Genomic DNA, 23,117 nt, shown 5'->3' with positions numbered 1-23,117 from the left:
CGGCATGAAAGCCAATACTTTTATTTCCCCCAAACGACCTAGTAATAATTTTGTTAACGTTCTGCCTACTGCTTTGTATGGAAGGTAGGAGCAATGCTGAGGCGACATTGGCAAGCATTATGCTCTTAAACTCTTGATGGTTGCTAGGCAGCGCCAGTTAACCATCCTCCTGCCAGTTCTAAATGTTGCAAGCACTTCACATAGCCCACCACTAAGCATGTGTCCTTACCCACACCTGGATGGATCCATAAAGAATTACTGTGGGAATACATATCAGTGAATGGCAATTGAAGGCATGTATTCAATTGTTGCTTACTGAAACTCCCAAAGTCATCCAATCCTTGTAATATATTTAAAGCAATAGCCTACCCGTGTGTGGTCAACTAGAGGATGATTTCAGCACTGTTTTGATTGGGACCGCGCAATCACACTGCTTTGAGACCAATTGTGGGGACTCGTCTTGATAAATCAATAAATGTCTGATTTTTGTTGTTTGGATATTGGTTAGGCTACAATTAGGTTGGGGAAATGTTAGTTGAGGTGAGAGCTGCCCATGGTCATCTTGTCTAGTGGGCTCAAACATTTTTCCATGTTATTTAGTTTAACAAGTAGATTATTTTGCTTTTCACTCAGTCGTTTAGTAGCCTAGACCTACTCTCAACCAAAAGCATGTGACTTAACTGACTGGTCTGATAATCAATCAATGTGATTTTGTTAAACTGAATCTCTGTCTTCAGAGGCTATTTGGTTAATTGGTTTCTGACTGGGAAAATAAGTGGAGGTGAGGTGGCATAGCTCATCGATCAACTGATCAGAAACATTTAGCATGCAATAATGTAGCCTAAATCAAGTGTACTGTAGGCCTATTGATTTCATTTGGATGGCGCAGCAATGACTGCACAGGCCCTGAACAGGTCTAATTAAACTCAAAATATGCTATTTTATTATTTTTGAAAATGTTTTGTATTATGTTTCTTAGGACATGCATAAATTAATTAATACATTTATTTTTGATGGTGTATATTCTCAATGGATTTATTCAAATTCATAAATCCTATGTGAAAGCAGTATTACAGAAAAAAACGCACACACCCAGGTCCTATGTCATTGGTTTGAACCCGTCAAACAGTCTACTGGGAGGTGAGGGGTTTTGGGTGGCATGTCTCTGGCATTACTGGGATCACTGTGTGACTCTGGAACAAAGAGGGAGTTTTGAACCTGATATCCCCACAGTGTCACGTAAACAGCTGGCTTCTTTCACACACTTCTCCTCCCTTTTGAGTTCCCTCTTGAAATAATCCAGAAGCCTTCACTCTCTCAACCTCACCCACCTGGTCCTAAATGTGTTCCATCAATCTGTCAGTGACACACAGAGGTTTCTCCTTTCATTTGCATTGTCTTGATTTTAGTTGTACCATAATTCAATTAATGAGGACTGTTGGCTTTAGCGTCATCGGTTTAGTATAAATCTAGTAGTTTGGCCATAGGCAGGACATAAAACGGTCATTGCAGTGACATGAATGAATTCCATACACAGTACAGTTTTGTGTTACTCAACTCTTTTGATAGTTATGAAACAGACAACTAAACTGACATCCAGTTTGTTTCTGGTCACTGACATCCAGTTTATTTTTGTTCTGGCCACTGTATCAAACTAATAAATGTAGTGATGGTTACTGACAAACTAATACTCTCTCCTCCCATCAGATGTGAAGAAGGACTGGTCGGACCACGCCCTGTGGTGGGAGAAGAAGAAGACGTGGCTGCTGAAGACCCACTGGACCCTGGACAAGTATGGTATCCAGGCAGACGCCCGGCTCCTCTTCACTCCCCAGCACAAGCTGCTGCGCCTGCAGCTGCCCAACATGAAGCACATGAAGGTCAAGGTCAACTTTTCTGACCGCGTCTTCAAGGCCGTGTCCGACATCTGCAAGACTTTCAGTAAGTCAGATGTTTTGTCAACTCTAACTATAATGCACCTATCCTACCAAAGGGTCCTGTATAGTCTACAGTGTATACTCTTTCTATAAGGTTGGTTGAGCATGATGGTACCTCCTTTCGTCCACTCTAACCTTGCCATAATACTCTTGCTATTTTTTAGATGAACTACCGGAAGTGTTCTCTACCTCCAATCTAGTCTGCTGCTCTTTTTCCCTTTCAGCCTTTTGTTGTGTTTATCCAACAGAGCCTGAGCTATCAGATATCAGCTCTCACTTCACCACCACTTCTGACAGGTGACTGTTCAGGCACCTTGACTCTGCTAGACCTGTCCTTGGAATAGCGCTGTCTGTTGACTAAACAGGATTGAGACAGGTTTAGCAGAGTTTATCAATCTAGTACAGCGTAATGACCCACACGTTCTGAGATGGATATTATCTCACACACACACATTACCGTGTCCAGATTTAGCCCTCGAGGCCCTGCCCCCTGACGAGCACTGAGGTCAGACACCCCTCTATTGATATCTGCCCCTGGCCCTGTCAGCTAGAGTTCAGAGGAGAACACCAGTCTCATTTTATTTGATTTATTAGGATCCCCGGCTATACTTCCTGGGGTCCAAACGGGGAACAAAACACAACAAATACATAATATACAGTGCCTTCAGAAAGTATTCACACCCTTAAGGCTTTTATGTTGTTACAGCCTGAATTTAAAATGGATTACATTTAGATTTTTTTTGTTGCTGGCCTACACCCAATACACCATAATGTCAGTGGAATTATGTATTTCTAAATGTTTACAAATGAATAAAAGCTGACATGTCTTGAGTCAATAAGTATTCAACCTCTTTTGTAATGACAATCCTAAATAAGTTCAGTAACAATGTGCTTAACAAGTCGCATAGTAAGTTGGATGGACTCACACTGTGTGCCTGATTTTGTTTAACATGATCCCTTTGAGCATGGTGAAGTTATTAATTACACTTTGGATGGTGTATCAATACACCCAGTCTTTACAAACATACAGGCATCCTTCCTAACTCAGTTGCCTGAGATGAAGAAAACTGTTCAGGGATTTCACCATGAGGCCAATGTTGACTTTAAAGCAGTTAGTTTAATGGCTGTGATGGGAGAACTGAGGATGGATCAACGACAATGTAGTTACTCCACAATACTAACCTAAATAGCAAAGGGAAAAGGAAGCCTGTATAGAATAAAACATATTCTAAAACATGCACCAGTTTGCAATAAGGCACTAAAGTAATACTGCTAAAAATGTGTCAAAGCAATACACTTTTTGTCCTGAATAGAAAGTGTTATGTTTGGGGCATATCCGATACAACACATTACTGATTACCACTCTTCATATGTTCAAGCATAGTGGTGGATACATCATATTATGGGTATGCTTGTAATTGTTAAAGACTGGGAAGTTTTTCAGGTTAAAAAAATGTATGGAATGGACCTAAGCACAGGCAAAATCCTAGAGGAAAATATGGTTGTCTGCTTTCCACCAGACAATTGGAGATGAATTCACCTTTCAGCAGAACAATAACCTAAAACACAAGGCCAAATCTACACTAGAGTTGCTTATCAAGAAGACAGTGAATGTTCCTGAGTGGCCGAGTTAGATTTTCAAGTAGATTTAAGTCGAAACTATCACAAGACCTGAAAAAGGTTTTCTAGCAATGATCAACAACCAATTTGACAGAGCTTGAACATTTTTGAAAATAATAATGGGCCAATGTTGCACAATCCAGGTCTGGAATTATCTTAGAGACTTACCCAGTAAGACTCTCTGGGTAAGTAAGACTCTCTGGGTAAGTAAGACTCTCTGGGTAAGTAAGACTCTCTGGGTAAGTAAGACTCTCTGGGTAAGTAAGACTCTCTGGGTAAGTAAGACTCTCGGTACTTCTACAAAGTATTGATTCAGGGGTGTGTATACTTATGTAAAAAATTATTTATTTCATTTTCAATACATTTGCACAAATGTCTAAAAACAAGTTTTCACTTTGTCATTATGGGATATTGTGTGTAGAAAAAAATGGGTTTAATCTGTTTTGAATTCAGGCTGTAACACAAAGGGTATGAATATTTTCTGAAGGCACTGTATGTAATATAATATACATAACACTATAATCTTCTGTTTCTGCATCACACTTCAGAAACAGGAGATGGCCAAGGCTTGTGCAATGCCACTTACCTACATAATACAGTGCAAATTACAATACAAAATAAATAAAAATAGCAGTCTCTTCAGTCCCTGTTGTGCGGTAAGGTGTTCTTTATCTATTTTTTAAAATCTGGTTTTATTACTAGCTTGAGTTGTGTCAGAGTTCCATGTAGTTTCCCCAGTCTCTGTTCTGGACCTGGGAACTGTGAAGAGACCTCTGATTGCATGTCTTGTGTGGTACCGATGAGTGTCTGAACTGTGTACCAATGCCCTCCTGACCCTGTAACATGGATCTCTGTCACCCCTCCATGTCTGCTCCAACCAGAGCCCTCTGTCGCCACTGAAGATTGCAGCTGCAGGAGGGGAAACGCTTTTTATATGAAACATTCATCAGGCACTTTCAAGGACATCTGTTGGTCTTTTTTTTCTTTTTTTTTTACCCTGGCCCATGTCATGTCTCAGGAGTTATGGCTACTCTACTCTTATGGTTGGCTCTACTAGGTAACACTGGAACTTTGTTTCTTATTTAGCTAAACAGGATCTTTTATTTAGAAAGGTGAAAAGAGGCCCACAATGAACTAGTATGAGTTTATTTTCTTTGAAATGAGAGTGGAAAAATAACATTTTTGATGTTGTATTAAATAAACTGAATGTGCTGGATGACTGTTGTTTTTCAGAGAGAGGTGACTAACTAAATGAACAGGCTAGTAGCAGGCTCCTCTCCTCTATGCTGCTCAGTCCTTGTTAGGAATGTGTCTACCTCTGTGGTAATAAATCTATTTTAGTTTTGGAGAAATTCAGGACAAATTGCTCTTGGCTGACTTGGCGCGTGCTGAAGTGTCATACAATGACTTACGGTGGCTGGGAAGGAACACGCAGTGCATCTCTCTCTGCCTCTCTCATACTTACCTCACCCTTTCCTCGTTGCCTTTTAGAAGGAGAATTTATAGGGAAATTCTAGAACATTGACGTTTTCAAACATGTCCTACATACATGTTCACAATGACCTAGTCTTTTCTGGAACTACTGTGCCTATAGAAAGTCTACACGCCCCTTGGATTTCTTCACATCTTACTTGATTTATTTCTTAAAGATTTAATGAAAAATAAACACTAGTATACCTTGATTAAATAAGTATTCACCCCCCCATTGATCAATACCTTTGGCAGCCATTACAGCTGTGAGTCTTCTTGGGTAAGTCTGAGCCGGCCACACCTGGATTGTGCCATATTTGATTATTTTCAGAATTCTTCAAGGTCTGTAAAATTGGTTATTGATCATTGCTGGACAACCATTTTCAGGTCTTGCCATATATTTTCAAGCAGATGTATGGTCCTGTGTGGCTCAATTGGTAAAGCATGGTGTTTGCAACGCCAGGGTTGTGGGTTTGATTCCCACATGGGACCACTCACTACTGTAAGTCACTCTGGATAAGGTTGTGTTTCGGAGGACGCATGGCTCTTGACCTTGAGTTGTAGCGATGAGACAAGATAGTAACTACTAACAATTGGATACCACGAAATTGGGGAGAAAAGGGAGGGGGAGTGTTCCTTTGCCATTTTTTTGTTTTGCAGTATTACTTTAGTGCCTTGTTGCATGTTTTGGAATATTTTTGTTCTTTTCACTCTCAATATTGTAGTCACTACAATGTTGTTGATCCATCTTCAGTTTTCTCCCTTCACAGCCATTGAACTCTGTAGCTGTTCTAAAATCATTAATGGCCTCAGTGACGTTCCTCAGCAGTTTCCTTCCTGTCAGTTCAGAAATACGATTGAATCTTTGACGTCTTGATTGATTGGTGTATATACACGGAACAAAAATATAAACTCTACATATAAAGTGTATGTTTCATGAGCTGAAATAAAAGATCCCAGAAATGTTCCAAACACACAAAAAGCTTAGTTCTCTCAAGTTTGTGCACCAATTCATTTACATCCCTGTTAGTGAGCATTTCTCCTTTACCAAGATAATCCATCCATCTGACTGGTGTGGCAAATCAAGAAGCTGATTAAACAGCATTATCATTACAAACAGGTGCACCTTGTGCTGGGGACAATAAAAGGCCACTCTAAAATGTGCGGTTTTGTCACACAAGACAATGCCACAGATGTCTGATGTTTTGATGGAGTGTGCAATTGGCATGCTGACTGCAGGAATGTCCATCAGAGCTGTTCATTTTTGAGCCGCCTTGAACATCGTTTTAGAGAATTTGGCAGTACCTCCAACCGGCCTCACACAGACCACTTGTATGGAGTTCTGTGGGCAACCCTTTTGCTGATGGCAAAGTTGTCAACGAAGTGCCCCATGGTGGCACAATTACTTTTTATCAATGGCAATTTGAACGCACAGAGAACCAGTGAACGAGATCCTGAGGCCCATTGTCATGCCATTCATCCACCGCCATCACCTCATGTTTCAGCATGATAATGCACGGCCCCATGTCACAAGGATCTGTACACAATTCCTAGAAGCAGAAAATGTCCCAGTTCTTCCATGTCCTGCATTCTCACCAGACATGTTACTCATTGAGCACGTTTTTGATGCTTTGGATCAATGTGTACGACAGCGTGTTCCAGTTTCCGCCAATATCCAGCAACTTCACACAGCCATTGAAGAGGAGTGGGACAACCATAGGCCACAATCAACAGCCTGATCAATTCTATGCGAAAGAGTTGTTGTGTTGCATGAGGCAAATGGTGGTCACACCAGATACGGACTGGTTTTCTGATCCATGCCTGTACCTTATTTTTAAAGATATCTGTGACCAACAGATGCATATCTGTATTCCCAGTCGTGAAATCCATAGAATAGGACCTTATCATTTTTTGTTTCAATTGACAGATTTCCTTCTATGAACGCATTTTTATTTTTGTTCAATGTACACCCTCCACAGCATAATTAACTTAAACATGCTGAAAGGTATATTCAATGTCTGGTAACAATAATAAATCTACCAATCACTGCAATTCTTTGAGGTATTTAAAAAAAAAAAGCTTGCTGGTCTTTGTAGCTGAATCTGCGCTTGACATTCAATACTTGCTTTGGGGACCTTAAAGATGTACAGTGGCAAGAAAGTATGTGAACCCTTTGGAAGTACCTGGATTTCTGCAGAAATGAGTCATAAAATGTGATCTGATCTTCATCTAGGTCACAATAATGGACAGGGTCTCCTTTTAAACTAATAACAAAAACAATTTGTTTTCATGTCTTTATTGAACACACCGTGTAAACATTCACAGTGCAGGGTGGGAAAAGTATGTGAACCCTTGGATTTAATAACTGGTTGACCCTCCTTTGGCAGCAATAACCTCCACCAAACGTTTTCTGTAGTTGCGGACCAGACCTGCACGATGGTCAGGAGGAATGTTGGATCATTCCTCTTTACAAAACTGTTTCAGTTCAGCAATATTCTTGGGATGTCTGGTGTGAACTGCTCTTCAGGTCATGCCACAGCATCTCAATCGGGTTGAGGTCAGGACTCTGACTGGGCCACTTCAGAAGGTGTATTCTTTCTGTTGAAGCCATTCTTTTTGTTGATTTACTTCTGAATTGTCCTGTTGTATCACCCGACTTCTGTTGCACTTCAATGGGAATTCATTTTTATGTCGATAATAGCAAGCTGTCCAGGCCCTGAGGCAGCAAAGCAGCCCCAAACTATGATGCTCCTCCACCATTCTTTAGTTGTTGGGATGAGGTTTTGATGTTGGTGTGCTATGCCTTTTTTTCACCACACATAGTGTTGTGTGTTCTTTCCAAACAGTATCGCTGTGGAACATCCAGGTGCACTCTTTGCAAACTTCAGACATTCAGCAATGTGTTTTTTCTGGACATCAGTGGCTTCTTCTGTGGTGTCCTCCCATGATCACCATTCTTATTTAGTGTTTTATGTATCGTAGACTCGTCAACAAAGATGTTAGCATGTTCCAGAGATTTCTGTTAGTCTTTAGCTGACACTAGGATTCTTCTTAACCTCATTGAGCATTCTGTGCTGTGCTCTTGCAGTCATCTTTGCAGGACGGCCACTCCTAGGGAGAGTAGCAACAGTGCTGAACTTTTTCCATTTTATAGACAATTTGTCTTTATCGTGGACTGATGAACAGCAAGGCTTTTAGAGGTACTTTTGTAACCCTTTCCAGCTTTATGCAAGTCAAGAATTCTTAATGTTAGGTCTTCTGAGATCTCTTTTGTTCGATGCATGGTTCACATCAGGCAATGCTTCTTGTGAAGAGCAAATAGCAGCTCTAACCAACATAACTAACTAACCAACATCTCGTCTCATTGATTGTACTCCAGGTTAGCTGACTCCAATTCGTTTTTGGAGAAGTCATTAGCCTAGGGGTTCACATACTGTTTCCAACCTACACTGTGAATGTTTAAATTATGTATTCAGTATAGACAAGAAAAATACAATTTGTGTGTTAATATTTTTAAGCACACTGTTTGTCTATTGTGACTTAGATGAAGATCAGATCAAATTTGATTACCAATTTATGCAGTTATGCAGGTAATTCCAAAGGGTTCACATACTTTTTCTTGCAACTATGTATGGGGGACAGAGGAAGGGTAGTCCTTTAAAAAAATGTCAACCCCTATTATTTCACACAGTAAGGCCATATAATGTATTTGATTTGTTGTTAAGCCAAATTTGACTTCTGAACTAAATTTAAACTTGCATAAACAAAGGTGATGAATACTAATACAATTACTATTTTAGTTATTTCATTTGTATTAATTCATAAAAGTTTGTAGAACCTTTAACATGGAGTATTTTGTGTAGATCAATGACAAGAAATTACAATTAAATCCATTTCAATCCCACTTTCTAACACAACTAAATGAGAAACGTTCAAGGTAGTGTGGACTTTCTATAGGTAGTTTCATTTGTAATTATCTGGGTGACTTTCAGTTTGTGTGACTGACATAGAGCTGCACAGCATAGGGAATGAGATTGGGAATATGCAGGGCCATGAAGAGAAGACTGGAGGCCTGTCCAACTGGCTCAAACTGCAGACAGAAAGAGATGGATTCTCTGAAGCTGTGTGAGACAGTGACCATTCAGATTGACTCCCACGCTCATTTCATTCCGTCTTCCCCTTTCTCTCGCTTTCCTCATAGTGATTGATTTGGAGAGTATTTTTTGGGGGGGTCACGCAGTAGCTGTTTCCTGGCGCAGACCAAGTTTACTCCTCCACTACAGGGATTTCTGTCTCTCTGTCCCTCTCTCTTTCCCTTCACAAACAAAATAGACTAACATCCAAGCACACATCACTAACATTCAAGCACACATCACTAACATCACATTCTCTCCCCTCCCTCCCTACGTACCATTAACCAGATGTGTAACAGAGCTGGGGTCTCTCTAGCCATGTGAATCACACATACATTTAGTGTGGGCGATCAATCTAATTATTACTGCAGTGCTGCTGTTCTCCCATGTCCACAGCAGCTGGCTAGAGCCCCCCCCCCACACACACACAGTCCATCTGGGGCAGTGCAGTGGGACCCAGAATACAATAGTAAATTGTCAGAATTCCCCTTCACTCCACTCCAGCGTTGAACTGTCCTACTATCATCGAATTTCTGGCAGCTCTGTGTTCCTGGACAATGATGTGTGTTTGGCTTGTCTGGTCTGTCAGTGAGGGGGAGACATTTCCTTGGTTTCGATCGCTTTGATAATGAAATGCCATGTTTATCCTTCACACTCGGAGCCAATCTAGTAAATGTTTTTTCTTGATTCTTTAAAGCTTGTATTGTGTTAGGGCAGTAGTACCAGCCCATACAGCCCAGGAGGGCAGGCCTGGGACAGATGTGTGAAACTGATCTAGAGTGGGCGACTGACTAAGTGTCAACCATGACGTTGTGCAACGATCCGGAACACCCTCACCACCACGTTCTTTTTCCTTCTCCGGCCTACAAAGCCTCGACTCCGACCAGCTGGCAGCTTGCGTCTCGTCTGTCTCCTCATATGAGAAAGGGCGTGATCCCAGAGCGCGCCAAGAAAACGTTGGGGCGCGGCCCTGCCACCCTGTCTGTCTGCAGAAGGAAAACCAATATGGGTGGTATATTAGGGTGGGGAAAGTGGACTACCTTCGTCTTCTGGAGTCTAGGTTTTGTCAGGTGTTTTTTGTTGATGTAATCTTATGAATGGGATTAGTCTGTCCTCTTCAATAAGATATTTGTTTCCCTCTTGATGTTTTTAATTTACAGCTGAGGTGTTGCACACAGGCAGTGCTGCTTATAGGGCCCTATAAAGCCTCTTCCATTCCACCAAGGGAGACCGCCAGGAAATGTTGGCCGTCACTTATGACTTGTGCAGGACTGTGGGACCTGACCTGGCAGTCAGGTCTTAGAGGAAGATTGGCCTCTAGCCTCTACCAGGTGTGATCAATGAGACGTTCTAGAGAAGTCTGTTCTGGCCAATCAGGCGATCCAGAGGCCCAGTTAGTGCTAATGTCAGTCTTGCTGCTTCACTGGCCTGCCTGATTTTATAGAGACTGCTGCTGAGACTGACACTGTCCTGTTACTGTGTTGTTGGTCAGCCCTGCCCTGAAGTTAACCTATAAGGAAGATGGGGAGATGTGGCAAGAGAGAGCGAGATGAATAGAAGGAGTAACAGATGGCTAGAAGGGGAGAGCAATGGATAGGGGGAGAGAGTGATGGATAGATGCGGAAGAGATGGTTTGTGGGGTGCAAGAGATGGATGAAGGGACTGACAGATGGCTAGATAGGAGGGGGACAGATGGAAATGGAGTGAGGTATAGAGAGAAATGGATGGATAGAGATTGAGAGAAGTGGGACTTGTGGTCAGTTCCCAGGCTTTGTTCTGTTCTCCATGGTCAGTGTAGTTAGTGTTCGATGTATCAACAATTTTACTGCGGTCCAGTATATTTGTGGACAATCGCACTGACCTGGTTCCAGAGTGGCGAGGCTTGGTTTTTGATAATATGTCAATGCGGTTTGACCACAGTTTCATTTTCTACTCCACAAGTAACATGTTAGCCAGAAGATAAATATTTTAACATTTTATTTGGCCATACACAAAAACTCCTGCCCCTAGTTATAATGCAGAAAGGGCCAATGTCGCTCTGGAGAAGTGTGTCTGCTAAATGACTAAAATGTAAATGGTACTGTGTGGTGGGTCTCACTCCCATGGCAATGAATCATGTCTTACTCTTACAATTGTACTGCGGGGCTGGCAGTCAGTCAGTCCGTCCACCTGGCTATGAGCCTGGATCATGTCAAAAGGATTTGAATGAAGCTGCTTCTTATGTTATGGGCATCATGTTCTGTAATGAACATCAACCACTTGTAGACCTTTGCTTTGATTCTGCATGAATCTGATTGGGTAGAAGCATTGTACTTACCCACAGATCTCGGATCAGGTCACGCGGCCCAAATCCTATTCCGTCAACAACACCTGCTGTTTCTGGATAGTATGACAGTGTTACTTCATCCTGCACCCTGTCCTCTTTCTCTCGCTACTCCTTCTAATTATTGGCAGGCTACATCAGGGGCCTGCATTCCTGATGTTACTATCCCGCTCTCTGCTCTTCTCCCACATTCATGTGACTGACGAAAAGAAGGGCTCTGTCCATTCTTTCTTCAGCCCATCTCTTGCAGTTGCTGGGGTTGGAGGTAGCAATCCTAACTTTGATATTTGAAATGGCCATGTAAAATGGTATTTTGCTAACAGATTTTAGTCTGTGGATAACAACAGCTCTTGACACTTGGTGCAACTACCGACACTCGCTCCACCTCTGTGCTCAGGCCAGGCAGCAGGCCTGCACTTACATGGCTGTATAAGGGCACAGGGCTTGTGCTGTGCAAGAGCGATGAAGGAGGAGAGATGGAGGGAGTGAGGGAGAGCGAGCTACCATCTGGTTGTTCTTAAACCCTGGAATGCTTTTTGCTTTAGTAACACAAACTAAACAAGAAATTCTCACCAAGCCAAGAAGTTCTCTCTCGCTATTCTTCTGTCGCTCTCGTTTGCTCTCGCTCTCTTTCTCTCTCCCGCCGTTCTTTTCTTTGTCTGTCTATCACACATTGTCCTCCCTAGCTATGGAAAAAGGAGGGAGTGAAAGTTGTAGGGCATGAGGGATTTAAATAGATTTTAAAAGGCAAAAATTTGACAATAGCCAAATTAATATTATGAAATTGAAATTCCAGTCATCCACACATCTCTTAAATGAGTGTAGAAGCATAGATAAAAGACAGCACAGACATTTACCCCAGCTGTGCTTTTAAAATCTAGATGGTGCACATCTATCTTTTCCAGACACATTCTGGCATATTCAGCCAGCTCCTCCGAACCGTTCCAAAACCGTCCTGAACACTGGAGATTAATGTTGACTAATGGTTCCCTGGCCTCTCCAGCTAACACAGAGGGGAGTGTCGCGAGAGGAGAGGAGTAGGGAGCAGAGGCGTGGAGAGCGGGAGGAAAGAGGGATGTTGAGGGGGTTGGTGCAGCTCTGTTTGAGTCATTAAATCAGCACTGCAGTATGTCTGTCAGAGGAGACGTTAAACAAAAGCCCAAACATAGTTTCATTCCATCCACACACGCACAAAACCTGAATTTTAAAATGGATTCAATTGAGATTTTTGTTGTCACTGGCCTAAACACAATAGTGCATAATGTTAAAGTGGGATTGTTTTTTTCAAATAAACTGAAATATAAGTAAGTATTCAAACCCATTGTTATGGCAAACCTAAAGGTCAGGAGTAAAAATGTGCGCAACTAGACTCTCACATACAATTATCTGTAAGCTCCCTAAGTCAAGCAGTGAATTTCAAGCACAGATTCAACCACAAAGACCAGGGATGTTTTCCAATATAACAGCTCTTGAATATCCCTTTTTGAGCATGGTGAAGTTATGAATTACACTTTGAACGTTGTATCAATACACCCAGTCACTACAAAGCTACAGGTGTCCTTCCTAACTCAGTAGCCGGAGAGGAAGGAAACCGCTCTGGAATTTCACCATGAGGCCAATGGTGACTTTAAAACAGTTACTGAGTTTGTGATAGGAGGAAACTGAGGATGGATCAACAACATTGTAGTTTCTCCACAATTCTAACCTAATTGACAAAGGTAAAAGAAGGAAGCCTGTACATAATACAAATATCCTAAAACATGCATCCTGTTTGCAACAAGGCACTAAAGTAATACTGCAAAAAGATGTCCTGAATACAAAGTGTTATGTTTGGGGCAAATCCAATACAATATATTACTGAGTACCACTCTCCATATTCTCAAGCACAGTGGTGGCTGCATCATGTTATGGGAATGCTTGTAATTGTTAAGGACTGGAGTTTTTCAGGATAAAAAACAACTGAATGGAGCTAAGCACAGGCAAAATCCTAGAGGAAAACCTGGATGTTTGCTTTCCACCACACACTGGGAGATTAATTCTCCTTTCAGCAGGACAATAACCTAAAACACAAGGCCAGATCTACACTGAAGTTGCTTACCAAGAAGACAGTGAATGTTCCTGAGGGGCCGAGTTATAGTTTTAATGTAAATCTACTTGAAAAACTATAGCAAGACCTGAAAATGGTTGTCTAGCAATGATCAACAACCAATTTGACAGAGCTTGAAGAGTTTTGAAAAGAATAATGGGCAAATGTTGCACAATCCAGGTGTGCAAAGCTTTTAGAGACTTACCCAGAAAGACTGTAATTGCTGACACAGGTGCTTCTACCAGGTATTGACTCGGGTGTGAATACTTCTGTAAATTAGATTTCGGTATTTCATTTTCAATACATTTGTAAACTCTACATTTTGTTGTCATTATGGGGTATTATGTGTAGATTGGTGAGAAAATAATCATTTAAATCCATTTTGAATTGACTGTACCACATTAAAATGTGGAATATGTTCAGGGGCATGAATACTTTCTGAAGACACACACGCTCAAACTGAACTGCAATGTGACTGTTTACTTCATCCTTTGCTTGCCAGCCAGTCTGATATAGATACAAGCTCTGTGCTGATGTGTAGTTGTTTATGCCATCTGCTGCAACTCCGCTAGTCTCTCATCCAGTGTGTTGTGAAGAGGCGCTAGGTTAGAGGATAGTCTCTCATCCAGTGTGTTGTGAAGAAGCGCTAGGTTAGAGGATAGTCTCTCATCCAGTGTGTTGTGAAGAAGCGCTAGGTTAGAGGATAGTCTCTCATCCAGTGTGTTGTGAAGAGGCGCTAGGTTAGAGGATAGTCTCTCATCCAGTGTGTTGTGAAGAAGCGCTAGGTTAGAGGCTAGTCTCTCATCCAGTGTGTTGTGAAGAAGCGCTAGGTTAGAGGCTAGGGTGTTGACAGATAATGTTTGTTATTACCACTAGCTCATTGTTTAGTGACTGCTGCTAAACACACACTGTGTGGTATCAGAGGAGCTGTTACTCTGCAGAAATATTTAGTGTGTGTACTAAGTCGACCACACACCCCTCTCGTTGGGAGGGGGTTGGAGGAGGTTAGGAGAGGGTTGTGAGGGGTTGGGGAGGTTGGGAGAGGGTTAGGGTGTTTTAGTGAGGGGGTTGTTAGGGGGGTGTTGGTGACCTGAGAAATGGGATTATACATTTTCCACCTTGCATGTGCACCGCTGTTTATCATTGTTTCCCCTCTCAATCTTTCTCTCTGCCTCTTTCTGTCTCTCCATCACATCTTTTGACTGGGTTTGCCTTCTCCCCCATTCAAATTCTTTAAACTATGCGTTAGGGTGAATGTGAGGTCTGTAGTTGAAAGACTCCTAACTGCAAACCAGGACAATAGCACATCTCTTGGGGTCAGGGTTAGGTTAGCCTAGTTGCTAGTCTGTTTTATTTTTGTGATTTTTAAGCTGAACTCTCACAACCCCCTTGACTCTTGGGCTGTCTTTCGCAGTTTCTCTCCCCCTCTTTCTCTCACTATATTTCTGTCTTTCCCCCATCTTTTGTTCTCTCACTTGCTCACCATCTTCCTCTCCATGAGGTCCCTGGGTTTGGTTAGTGTTGGGCTACACTGTGTTGGGATTGTGACAACTCCTTGACTCCCTCTCTCTCCCCTCATCTCCTTCTCTCTTCCCCTCTCCCCCTTTTCTCTCTTTCTCCAGATATCCGTCATCCAGAGGAGGCATCTCTACTCCGTAAGCCCCGCGACCCCAAGAAGAAGAAGAAAAAGCTGGAAGAGGCTGAGGAGGAGGCTCTGGAGCTGGAGGGGCCACTACTCACCCCAGGATCAGGTAGTAAGTTCCACTCATTTACCTCAAACTCAGTCACCCCTTGCAGGCCTACCCTGAACCCCATCTCCAAGAGCCTTCTGGAGAATTCTGTTAACACTTCCACTCCTGGAATGTCCAAGGTGCAATAACTTCTTCCCAGTCCAATAGTAATTCATTTGCATTTTATTGCATGACATAAGTATTTGATCACCTACCAACCAGTAAGCATTTCGGCTCTCACAGACTTGTTAGTTTCTTTAAGAAGCCCTCCTGTTCTCCACTCATTACCTGTATTAACTGCACATGTTTGAACTTGTTACCTGTAGAAAAGACACCTGTCCACACACTCAATCAAACAGACTCCAACCTCTCCACAATGGCCAAGACCAGAGAGCTGTGTAAGGACATCAGGGATAAAATTGTAGACCTGCACAAGGCTGGGATGGGCTACAGGACAATAGGCAAGCAGCTTAGTGAGAAGGCAACAACTGTTGGTGCAATTATTAGAAAATGGAAGAAGTTCTAGGTGATGGTCAATCACCCTCAGTCTGGGGCTCCATGCAAGATCTCACCTCGTGGGGCATCAATGATCATGAGGAAGGTGAGGGATCAGCCCAGAACTACAGGACAGGACCTGGTCAATGACCTGAAGAGAGCTGGGACCACAGTCTCAAAGAAAACCATTAGTAACACACTACGCCGTCATGGATTCAAATCCTGCAGCGCACGCAAGGTCCCCCTGCTCAAGCCAGCGCATGTCCAGGCCCGTCCGAAGTTTGCCAATGACCATCTGGATGATCCAGAGGAAGAATGGGAGAAGGTCATGTGGTCTGATGAGACAAAAATAGAGCTTTTTGTTCTAAACTCCACTTGCAGTGTTTGGAGGAAGAAGGAGGAGTACAACCGCAAGAACACCATTCCAATCGTGAAGCATGGAGGTGGAAACATTCTTTGGGGATGCTTTTCTGCAAAGGGGACAGGACGACTGCACCGTATTGAGGGGAGGATGGCCGGGGCCATGTATCGCGAGATCTTGGCCAACAACCTCCTTCCCTCAGTAAGAGCATTGAAGATGGGTCGTGGCTGGGTCTTCCAGCATGTCAATGACCCGAAACACACAGCCAGGGCAACTAAGGAGTGGCTCCGTAAGAAGCATCTCAAGGTCTTGGAGTGGCCTAGTCAGTCTCCAGACCTGAACCCAGTAGAAAATCTTTGGAGGGAGCTGAAAGTCCGTATTGTCCAGCGACAGCCCCGAAACCTGAAGGATCTGGAGAAGGTCTGTATGGAGGAGTGGGCCAAAATCCCTGCTGCAGTGTGCAAACCTGGTCAAGAACTACAGGAAACGTATGATCTCTGTAATTGCAAACACAGGTTTCTGTACCAAATATTAAGTTCTGCTTTTCTGATGTATCAAATACTTATGTCATGCAATAAAATGCAAATTAATTACTTAAAAATCATACAATGTGATTTTCTGGATTTTTGTTTTTTGTCTCTCACAGTTGAAGTGTACCAATGATAAAAATGACAGACCTCTACATGCTTTGTTAAAAAAAATTGCAGTGCATCAAATACTTGTCCTCCCCACTGTATCTACCCTTCTATCAATATCCGCCCATAGGGTTTTAAAAACAAGTCGAGACAGTGCCAAAACAATTGTTTTTGTATGTGCCCAAATAAGAATGAGTGAGGAGCAGCGGTATGATATGATTTGCGGACTCTGGGCTCCTTACTCGGGGAGGGAGAGAGGGAATGGTTGGGATTCCTTGCGTAGTTGGTCACCATGCCATTTTATATCCAAACCAGGCTGCAGAGCTTGAGCTACACCAGCCCCTCTTCCTCCCGCCTGCTAGTCTTGTCAATAAATGAGCTACACTGATGTGAGGGAGGAGGAACACTTGGGGCCATGCTGTGGTATCTATGCAGCGTTAGTTAGCTTTAGCGATTTTGGCTAAGGCGTTGTGAATGGTCCTCATTGTCCTAAAGACCCAGCCCAACCCTGTAGCTACTTGGCCCGGCATCACTCACTCACACACACACACACACACACACACACACACACACACACACACACACACACACACACACACACACACACACACACACACACACAGCCTTTAGGCTCAAGGGGGAGGCAGGAAAGGGAAAAAGAGGAGAGTGTGAGAAGGGGACAGAAGGGGGAGAGAGGCAGGAAAGGGAAAAGGGGGAGAGTGTGGAGGGGGGGGGAAAGGGGGAGAGTGTGAGAAGGAGGTGAGAGGCAGGAAAGGGGAAAAGGGGAGAGTGTAAGGAGGGGCAGGAAAGGGAAAAAGGGGAGTGTGAGAAGGGACATTAAGCCAAGCAGCTCTGACTCTTGGCTCCCTCGTCAATGTTATGACAATTATATGCTTGTTGGTTCCCATTGCCATTTGACTCCATGGGAATCCTGGGAGTCTTTCTGATTATTAGAACAAAGCCAGAGTTTCCCTAATTCCATGAGTTACACCCTTATGTATGACTGGTATTGCTCCAACTACATCCACACTCTGTTATCCTAATGAGCTGTTGACCAGGGGTTTCTAAAATGAATTAGGCCAAGTCATAACTCTGTACAAATATTCAGAATCGCTTTAAGATAATAAAGACATGCAGGAGAACACTTGTGTACAGTGCACAAAGAAAAAATGTGCAGAAGTTGCACACACCTCCCCCAGCTCACATGGCAGGAGTGAGTATTTAATGTGCAGTGTTTCACGGCCAAGCTGCTGGGAGTTATTCCTGATGTTGTGTTACCTCCCCTCTGGGGAAAGGCTGGGGTCTCCAGCACCACACTGCCTGATGGTACTCATAAGGGCATATGCTGCAGTCTGCACGCACGCGCATACACACACACACACAGCATCTCCCTAACACTTGATGCAATCTGTATGGGGCTCAGCCACAGCCTCTCCCTACAGTTCAGTCCATTCCACCCTCTGTGGCCCTCTGTGGCCTCTCTGAGTCAACTCTTGATAAGTCTTCACCTCCTTCCTTACACACTCACTGGACCACAGGGGAAACTGGGTAACGGGTCAATACTGAGGTCAAGTTGAGTTGGCAAGATTTTAGTTTAGAAGTTCACCCAAGACCAAGAGGATGTGGGGGCTTGATCTGTGCTCTAAGTCCAGTTAGAAGTGTTTAGATTAGAATCAGTCTTTTTCTGAGTCTAAAACCACAACCTACTTCCACCCACATGTCTGGGAAATCCCAGACCCCTACCCACATTCCATTAAGAGAAACATGCATGTCGTTACTATGGAATAGCCCATATTACAAACCGTAGCCTACGAATAACAACTAGAACCATGGCCCTGTCTACTCCTTCAGGGCCATTGGGTCTGCTACTCTGCTGAACTGTTCCTCTCAGATGATTATATCTATGGGATTCTCATGGTGGAAAGTTGATTTGTCCATAACTTTAATTTCACTAGAACTGTTATGCAGTGCTGGGTCATTCTAACCAACACCCTGCCTGGCTTTTCAATGAGGAATGACATTGGATCCTGATGAATGGGTGGATGGATGGGAACTGACCAGGGTTTGTCGTGCCATGTTTCTTTTCCCGCCGCTGAGAGGGCAAAGTGACTCATCTAATCTTGGGTTGGTTAGGTTGGCACACTGGCACAGCCCTTCCCTGGTTCTCATTCTCGTCCATTTTCTTTAAAAAAACTCCTCCTCCCTCCTCTCCCTCGTCTTTTTAATATCTATCATTTAATATTTCTTTCATCTGTCCTCTGGTTTTTGTTCTTCCTCTGCTTTCCTTCCCTCCCTCTTTCTCATTTTCCACTCCAGCCTCTGAGATAATTTACATCGGGCCGGTCAAAGGTAAGGTTTCTCCTGGTCTTCTGTCCTCCCTCTTCCTGCACTGCTTCCCCATTCCCTTACCCACTCACCGCTCAGCTGGAGTGATGTTCTGGTCACCTGCCTAGGCTGTATCCCAAGGAAGCCAGCTGCTGCCCTTGTCACTTGAGGATATCTGCTGACTCAGGTCACATGATAGGCTTTGCCCCACTCCAACAGGACCAAACTCGCTCCCGTCTTTTTTTGAAAAATATAAAAAAGCTTTGCACACTGCATTTGTTCTGCTGGAAAGCTCAGCTGTTCACATTTTGCTCAACAGGTACCCTAAAGTAGGGTTTCCCAAAGTCTGTCCTGGGACCTCCCCTGGGTGCACGTTTAGTTTTGTCCTAGCACTACACAGCTGACTCAAATAACCAACTCATCAATCTTTGATCATTTGAATCAGCTGTGTAGTGTTAGGACAAAAACAAAATGTCCAGGACCGACTTTGGGAAACGCTGCCCTAAAGAATCAAAATGGAACTGAATAAATGGCTATTAGTGGGATTCTATGTCTACAACACATTCGCCTCATTTCAGATGGACCACCGCCTCCATCCCAAACCCACACAGAAGCCATGTGGTGACACTTTTTTATATGGTAATGAGCCCTCCTAGTTTACATCTAGGCGACAAAGTGCAGGGTGGTCTAGCCGTCCAGACCGTACCAGAACCCAGTGAAAGGGGATTAAGGATTAGGAAACGTTAACATAGTCGGTGCCTTCCAGCCTGTGGAAGGCACTATCCCACTGAAAGTCAAAGGCTGGGAGTAAACACATGAGGCTGCATGACTCTTTTTCTTCTCTAGAGGAGATGGGGGTAAACTGTAATCAGCTTTCTCTATAGATATTTAGGATGTCTCCTGCGACCATATGGGAGAGCAGCACACTAGCTGACCTTATTTTCCTCCCTCCCTTCTAGAAACTCTCCATAAACCCTTAGGGGTGGGTTGTTGTGGCCTGGTCCCTGTTCTCATGACCTCTACTGTATTACACACACCATTTCCTGTTTGGATTTTGGTTAGTGGTTTGGCCTGCCTGCTTTTTTTAGGCCAGTGGGGACTGGTCAGTGTGTTATGGAAGTATTTAGCTGCCGAAAATCTACTGGAAAGGCAAATGGTACAATAATAAATCAGTATCATGTTTGCAATTCCTTTTCCTAAATGGGGGTGCATTTTTTGACATTCTAATTGAAATGCAAAAAAAAGATATTGCATTGTCATTTTCATGTTTGAGTATGCATAATATCTGCCAATTTGAAAAATAAATCGCAACGTGTGTTTGATATTTTATCCAGTGCAACACTATCACATTTAAAAATCAAATGTAAATCCTTAAATGATAATTTCTCATGTTTGCCATTTAATTACCTTGTTGTGTTAGTATGAATTGTGACATTCTCAATTGACAATGCGTTTCCATACTCTGTGTGGTTGACTGTCAAAATGCAAATTCGATAAATCAATTCTAATTCTTTATTTTGTGATTTAATTTCCTCATTTGTGTTATCGTTTTCGACGTTGATTGTCGATCCATTATGGGTGGGTTTTCGGTAACGTGAGGCGGAAGAGGTTGTCTTTGCTTCCTGGCAACAGGGGAGGCTACATGGACATGTGGAGACGAATGGGTTCAGGCTAGTCAGTCGTTCTGATGCTTGTGGCTAGAAACTTCAGAAAATATTTTAAACTTGTCTACCGAAGTTGGGACTTAAGGAGCGTTTTTCATTTTAAAAAATGTTAATGTCATAGTTATACATTTTTTTGGTGAAAATCACTACAATAAATGTGATTTTAGCTGTCACCCTGGCCTGATATTGGCTACAATTTCAAGCTAGCTATTTCCCTCCTTACTGTGACAAGGGGGAGCGAAGGACTGTGTCCGTGCAGTTGTTGCCGGCTTGCAGCGCAAGTTCTCCCCATTGAGCAGTGTAGACTGTCACGGTGACATCCACATGGTTACTACCAATATTACAAGTAATTTATGGTGAAGGCTGCTGTCCGACTCTAAATAAAATCAAGTAGGATGGAGCAAATTGGAGATGGTGACCAAATCCAGATGGTGACCAATACTACAAGTTATTCCTCCCTTGCCCATCAAAATAAACATCACTATCATCACTAAAACATCACTAAAAGGACATTCTACTCCAAAATGAATGAAAATAAATAAATGTATGTACAGTTGAAGTCTGAAATTTACATACACTTCAGTTGGAGTCATTAACTCGTTTAACTCCACATATTTCTTGTTAACCATCTATAGTTTTGGCAAGTCGGTTAGGACATCTACTTTGTTCATGACACAAGTAATTTTTCCAACAATTGTTTACAGATTACTTCGCTTATAATTCACTGTATCACAATTCCAGTGGGTCAGAAGTTTACATACACTAAGTTGACTGTGCCTTTAAACAGCTTGGAAAATTCCAGGAAATTATTGTCATGGCTTTAGAAGCTTCTGATAGGCTAATTGACATCATTTGAGTCAATTGAAGGTGTACCTGTGGATGTATTTCAAGGCCTACCTTCAAACTCAGTGCCTCTTTGCTTGACATCATGGGAAAATCAAAAGAAATCAGCCAAGACCTCAGAAAATAATGTGTAGACCTCCACAAGTCTGATTCATCCTTGGGCGCAATTTCCAAATGCCTGAAGGTACCACGTTCATCTGTACAAACAATAGTATGCAAGTATAAACACCATGGGACCACGCAGCCGTCATACCGCTCAGGAAGGAGACGCGTTATGTCTCCTAGAGATGAACGTATTTTGGTGCGACAAGTGCAAATCAATCCCAGAACAACAGCAAAGGACCTTGTGAAGATGCTGGAGGAAACCGGTACAAAAGTATCCTTATCCACAATAAAACGAGTCCTATATTGACATAACCTGAAAGACTGCTCAGCAAGGAAGAAGCCACTGCTCCAAAACGCCATAAAAAAGCCAGACTGCAGTTTGCATCTGCACATGGGGACAAAGATCGTACTTTTTGAAGAAATGTCCTTTGGTCTGATGAAACAAAAATATAACTGTTTGGCCATAATGACCATTTATGTTTGGAGGAAAAAGGGGGAGGCTTGCAAGCCAAAGAACACCATCCCAACCGCGAAGCACGGGGGTGACAGCATCATGTTGTGGGGTTGCTTTGCTCTAGGAGGGACAGGCGCACTTCACAATATAGATGGCATCATGAGCACTGGTGTACTTCACAAAATACATAATTTTCCTTCCTCATGATTCTCTGTGGATATATTGAAGCAACATCTCAAGACATCAGTCAGGAAGTTAAAGCTTGGTCATAAATGGGTCTTCCAAATAGACAATGACCCCAAGCATACTTCCAAAGTTGTGGCAAAATGGCTTATGGACAACAAAGTCAAGTTATTGGAGTAGCCATCGCAAAGCCCTGACCTCAATCCCATAGAAAATGTGTGGGCAGAACTGGAAAAGCGTGTGCAAGCAAGGAGGCCTACAGTCCTGACTCAGGCTACCCATGCTACCCAAAACGTTTGACCCAAGTTAAACAATTTTAAAGCAATGCTACCAAATACTAATTGAGGTTGTAAACTTTTGACCCACTGGGAATGTGATGATAGAAATAAAAGCTGAAATAAATCATTATTCTGACATTTCACATTCTTAAAATAAAGTGTAATCCTAACTGACCTAAGACGGGTACATTTTACTATGATTAAAATGTCAGGAATTGTGAAACACCTTAGCCAAAAACATTTAAACTCAGTTTATGTAAACTTCCGACTACAACTGTACGTGGGCACCATCTCAAATATAGTTTCCACCTCCAGAATGAACCCAATAACACATTTTTTACTATTATTTTAACAGATTGGGCCATGTATATAGCCTATGCATGGTACATATTACCAGGTATGCTATTAGCAATAAACATTATCACCTGTAGCCATACTGATGCAGCAAAGAGCAAATAAATAGGCTGAAGCATGG

General features: G+C 42.7%; 1 protein-coding gene across 6 annotated transcripts in view; it reads left to right on the top strand.

The window, feature by feature from the left end:
* LOC112261629 (fermitin family homolog 2) overlaps positions 1-23,117 on the top strand; it is a 91,873-nt gene that overhangs the window by 43,760 nt on the left and 24,996 nt on the right. For 2 of the 6 annotated variants that reach the window (XM_024437102.2, XM_024437104.2), the window contains exons 3-5: positions 1,708-1,941; positions 15,192-15,323; positions 19,107-19,139. In XM_024437102.2, coding sequence (XP_024292870.1) covers positions 1,708-1,941; positions 15,192-15,323; positions 19,107-19,139 — 399 coding nt within the window. The remainder of the gene's footprint in view (positions 1-1,707; positions 1,942-15,191; positions 15,324-19,106; positions 19,140-23,117) is intronic. The other 4 variants (XM_024437106.2, XM_024437107.2, XM_024437103.2 and 1 more) reach the window with 3 other exon arrangements.

This window comes from Oncorhynchus tshawytscha, linkage group LG11 (assembly GCF_018296145.1).
Source record: "Oncorhynchus tshawytscha isolate Ot180627B linkage group LG11, Otsh_v2.0, whole genome shotgun sequence".
NCBI classification, from domain to species: Eukaryota; Metazoa; Chordata; class Actinopteri; order Salmoniformes; family Salmonidae; genus Oncorhynchus; species Oncorhynchus tshawytscha.
The sequence above is the reverse complement of the archived record's forward strand: the minus strand, read 5'-3'. Positions and strand labels throughout refer to the sequence as shown.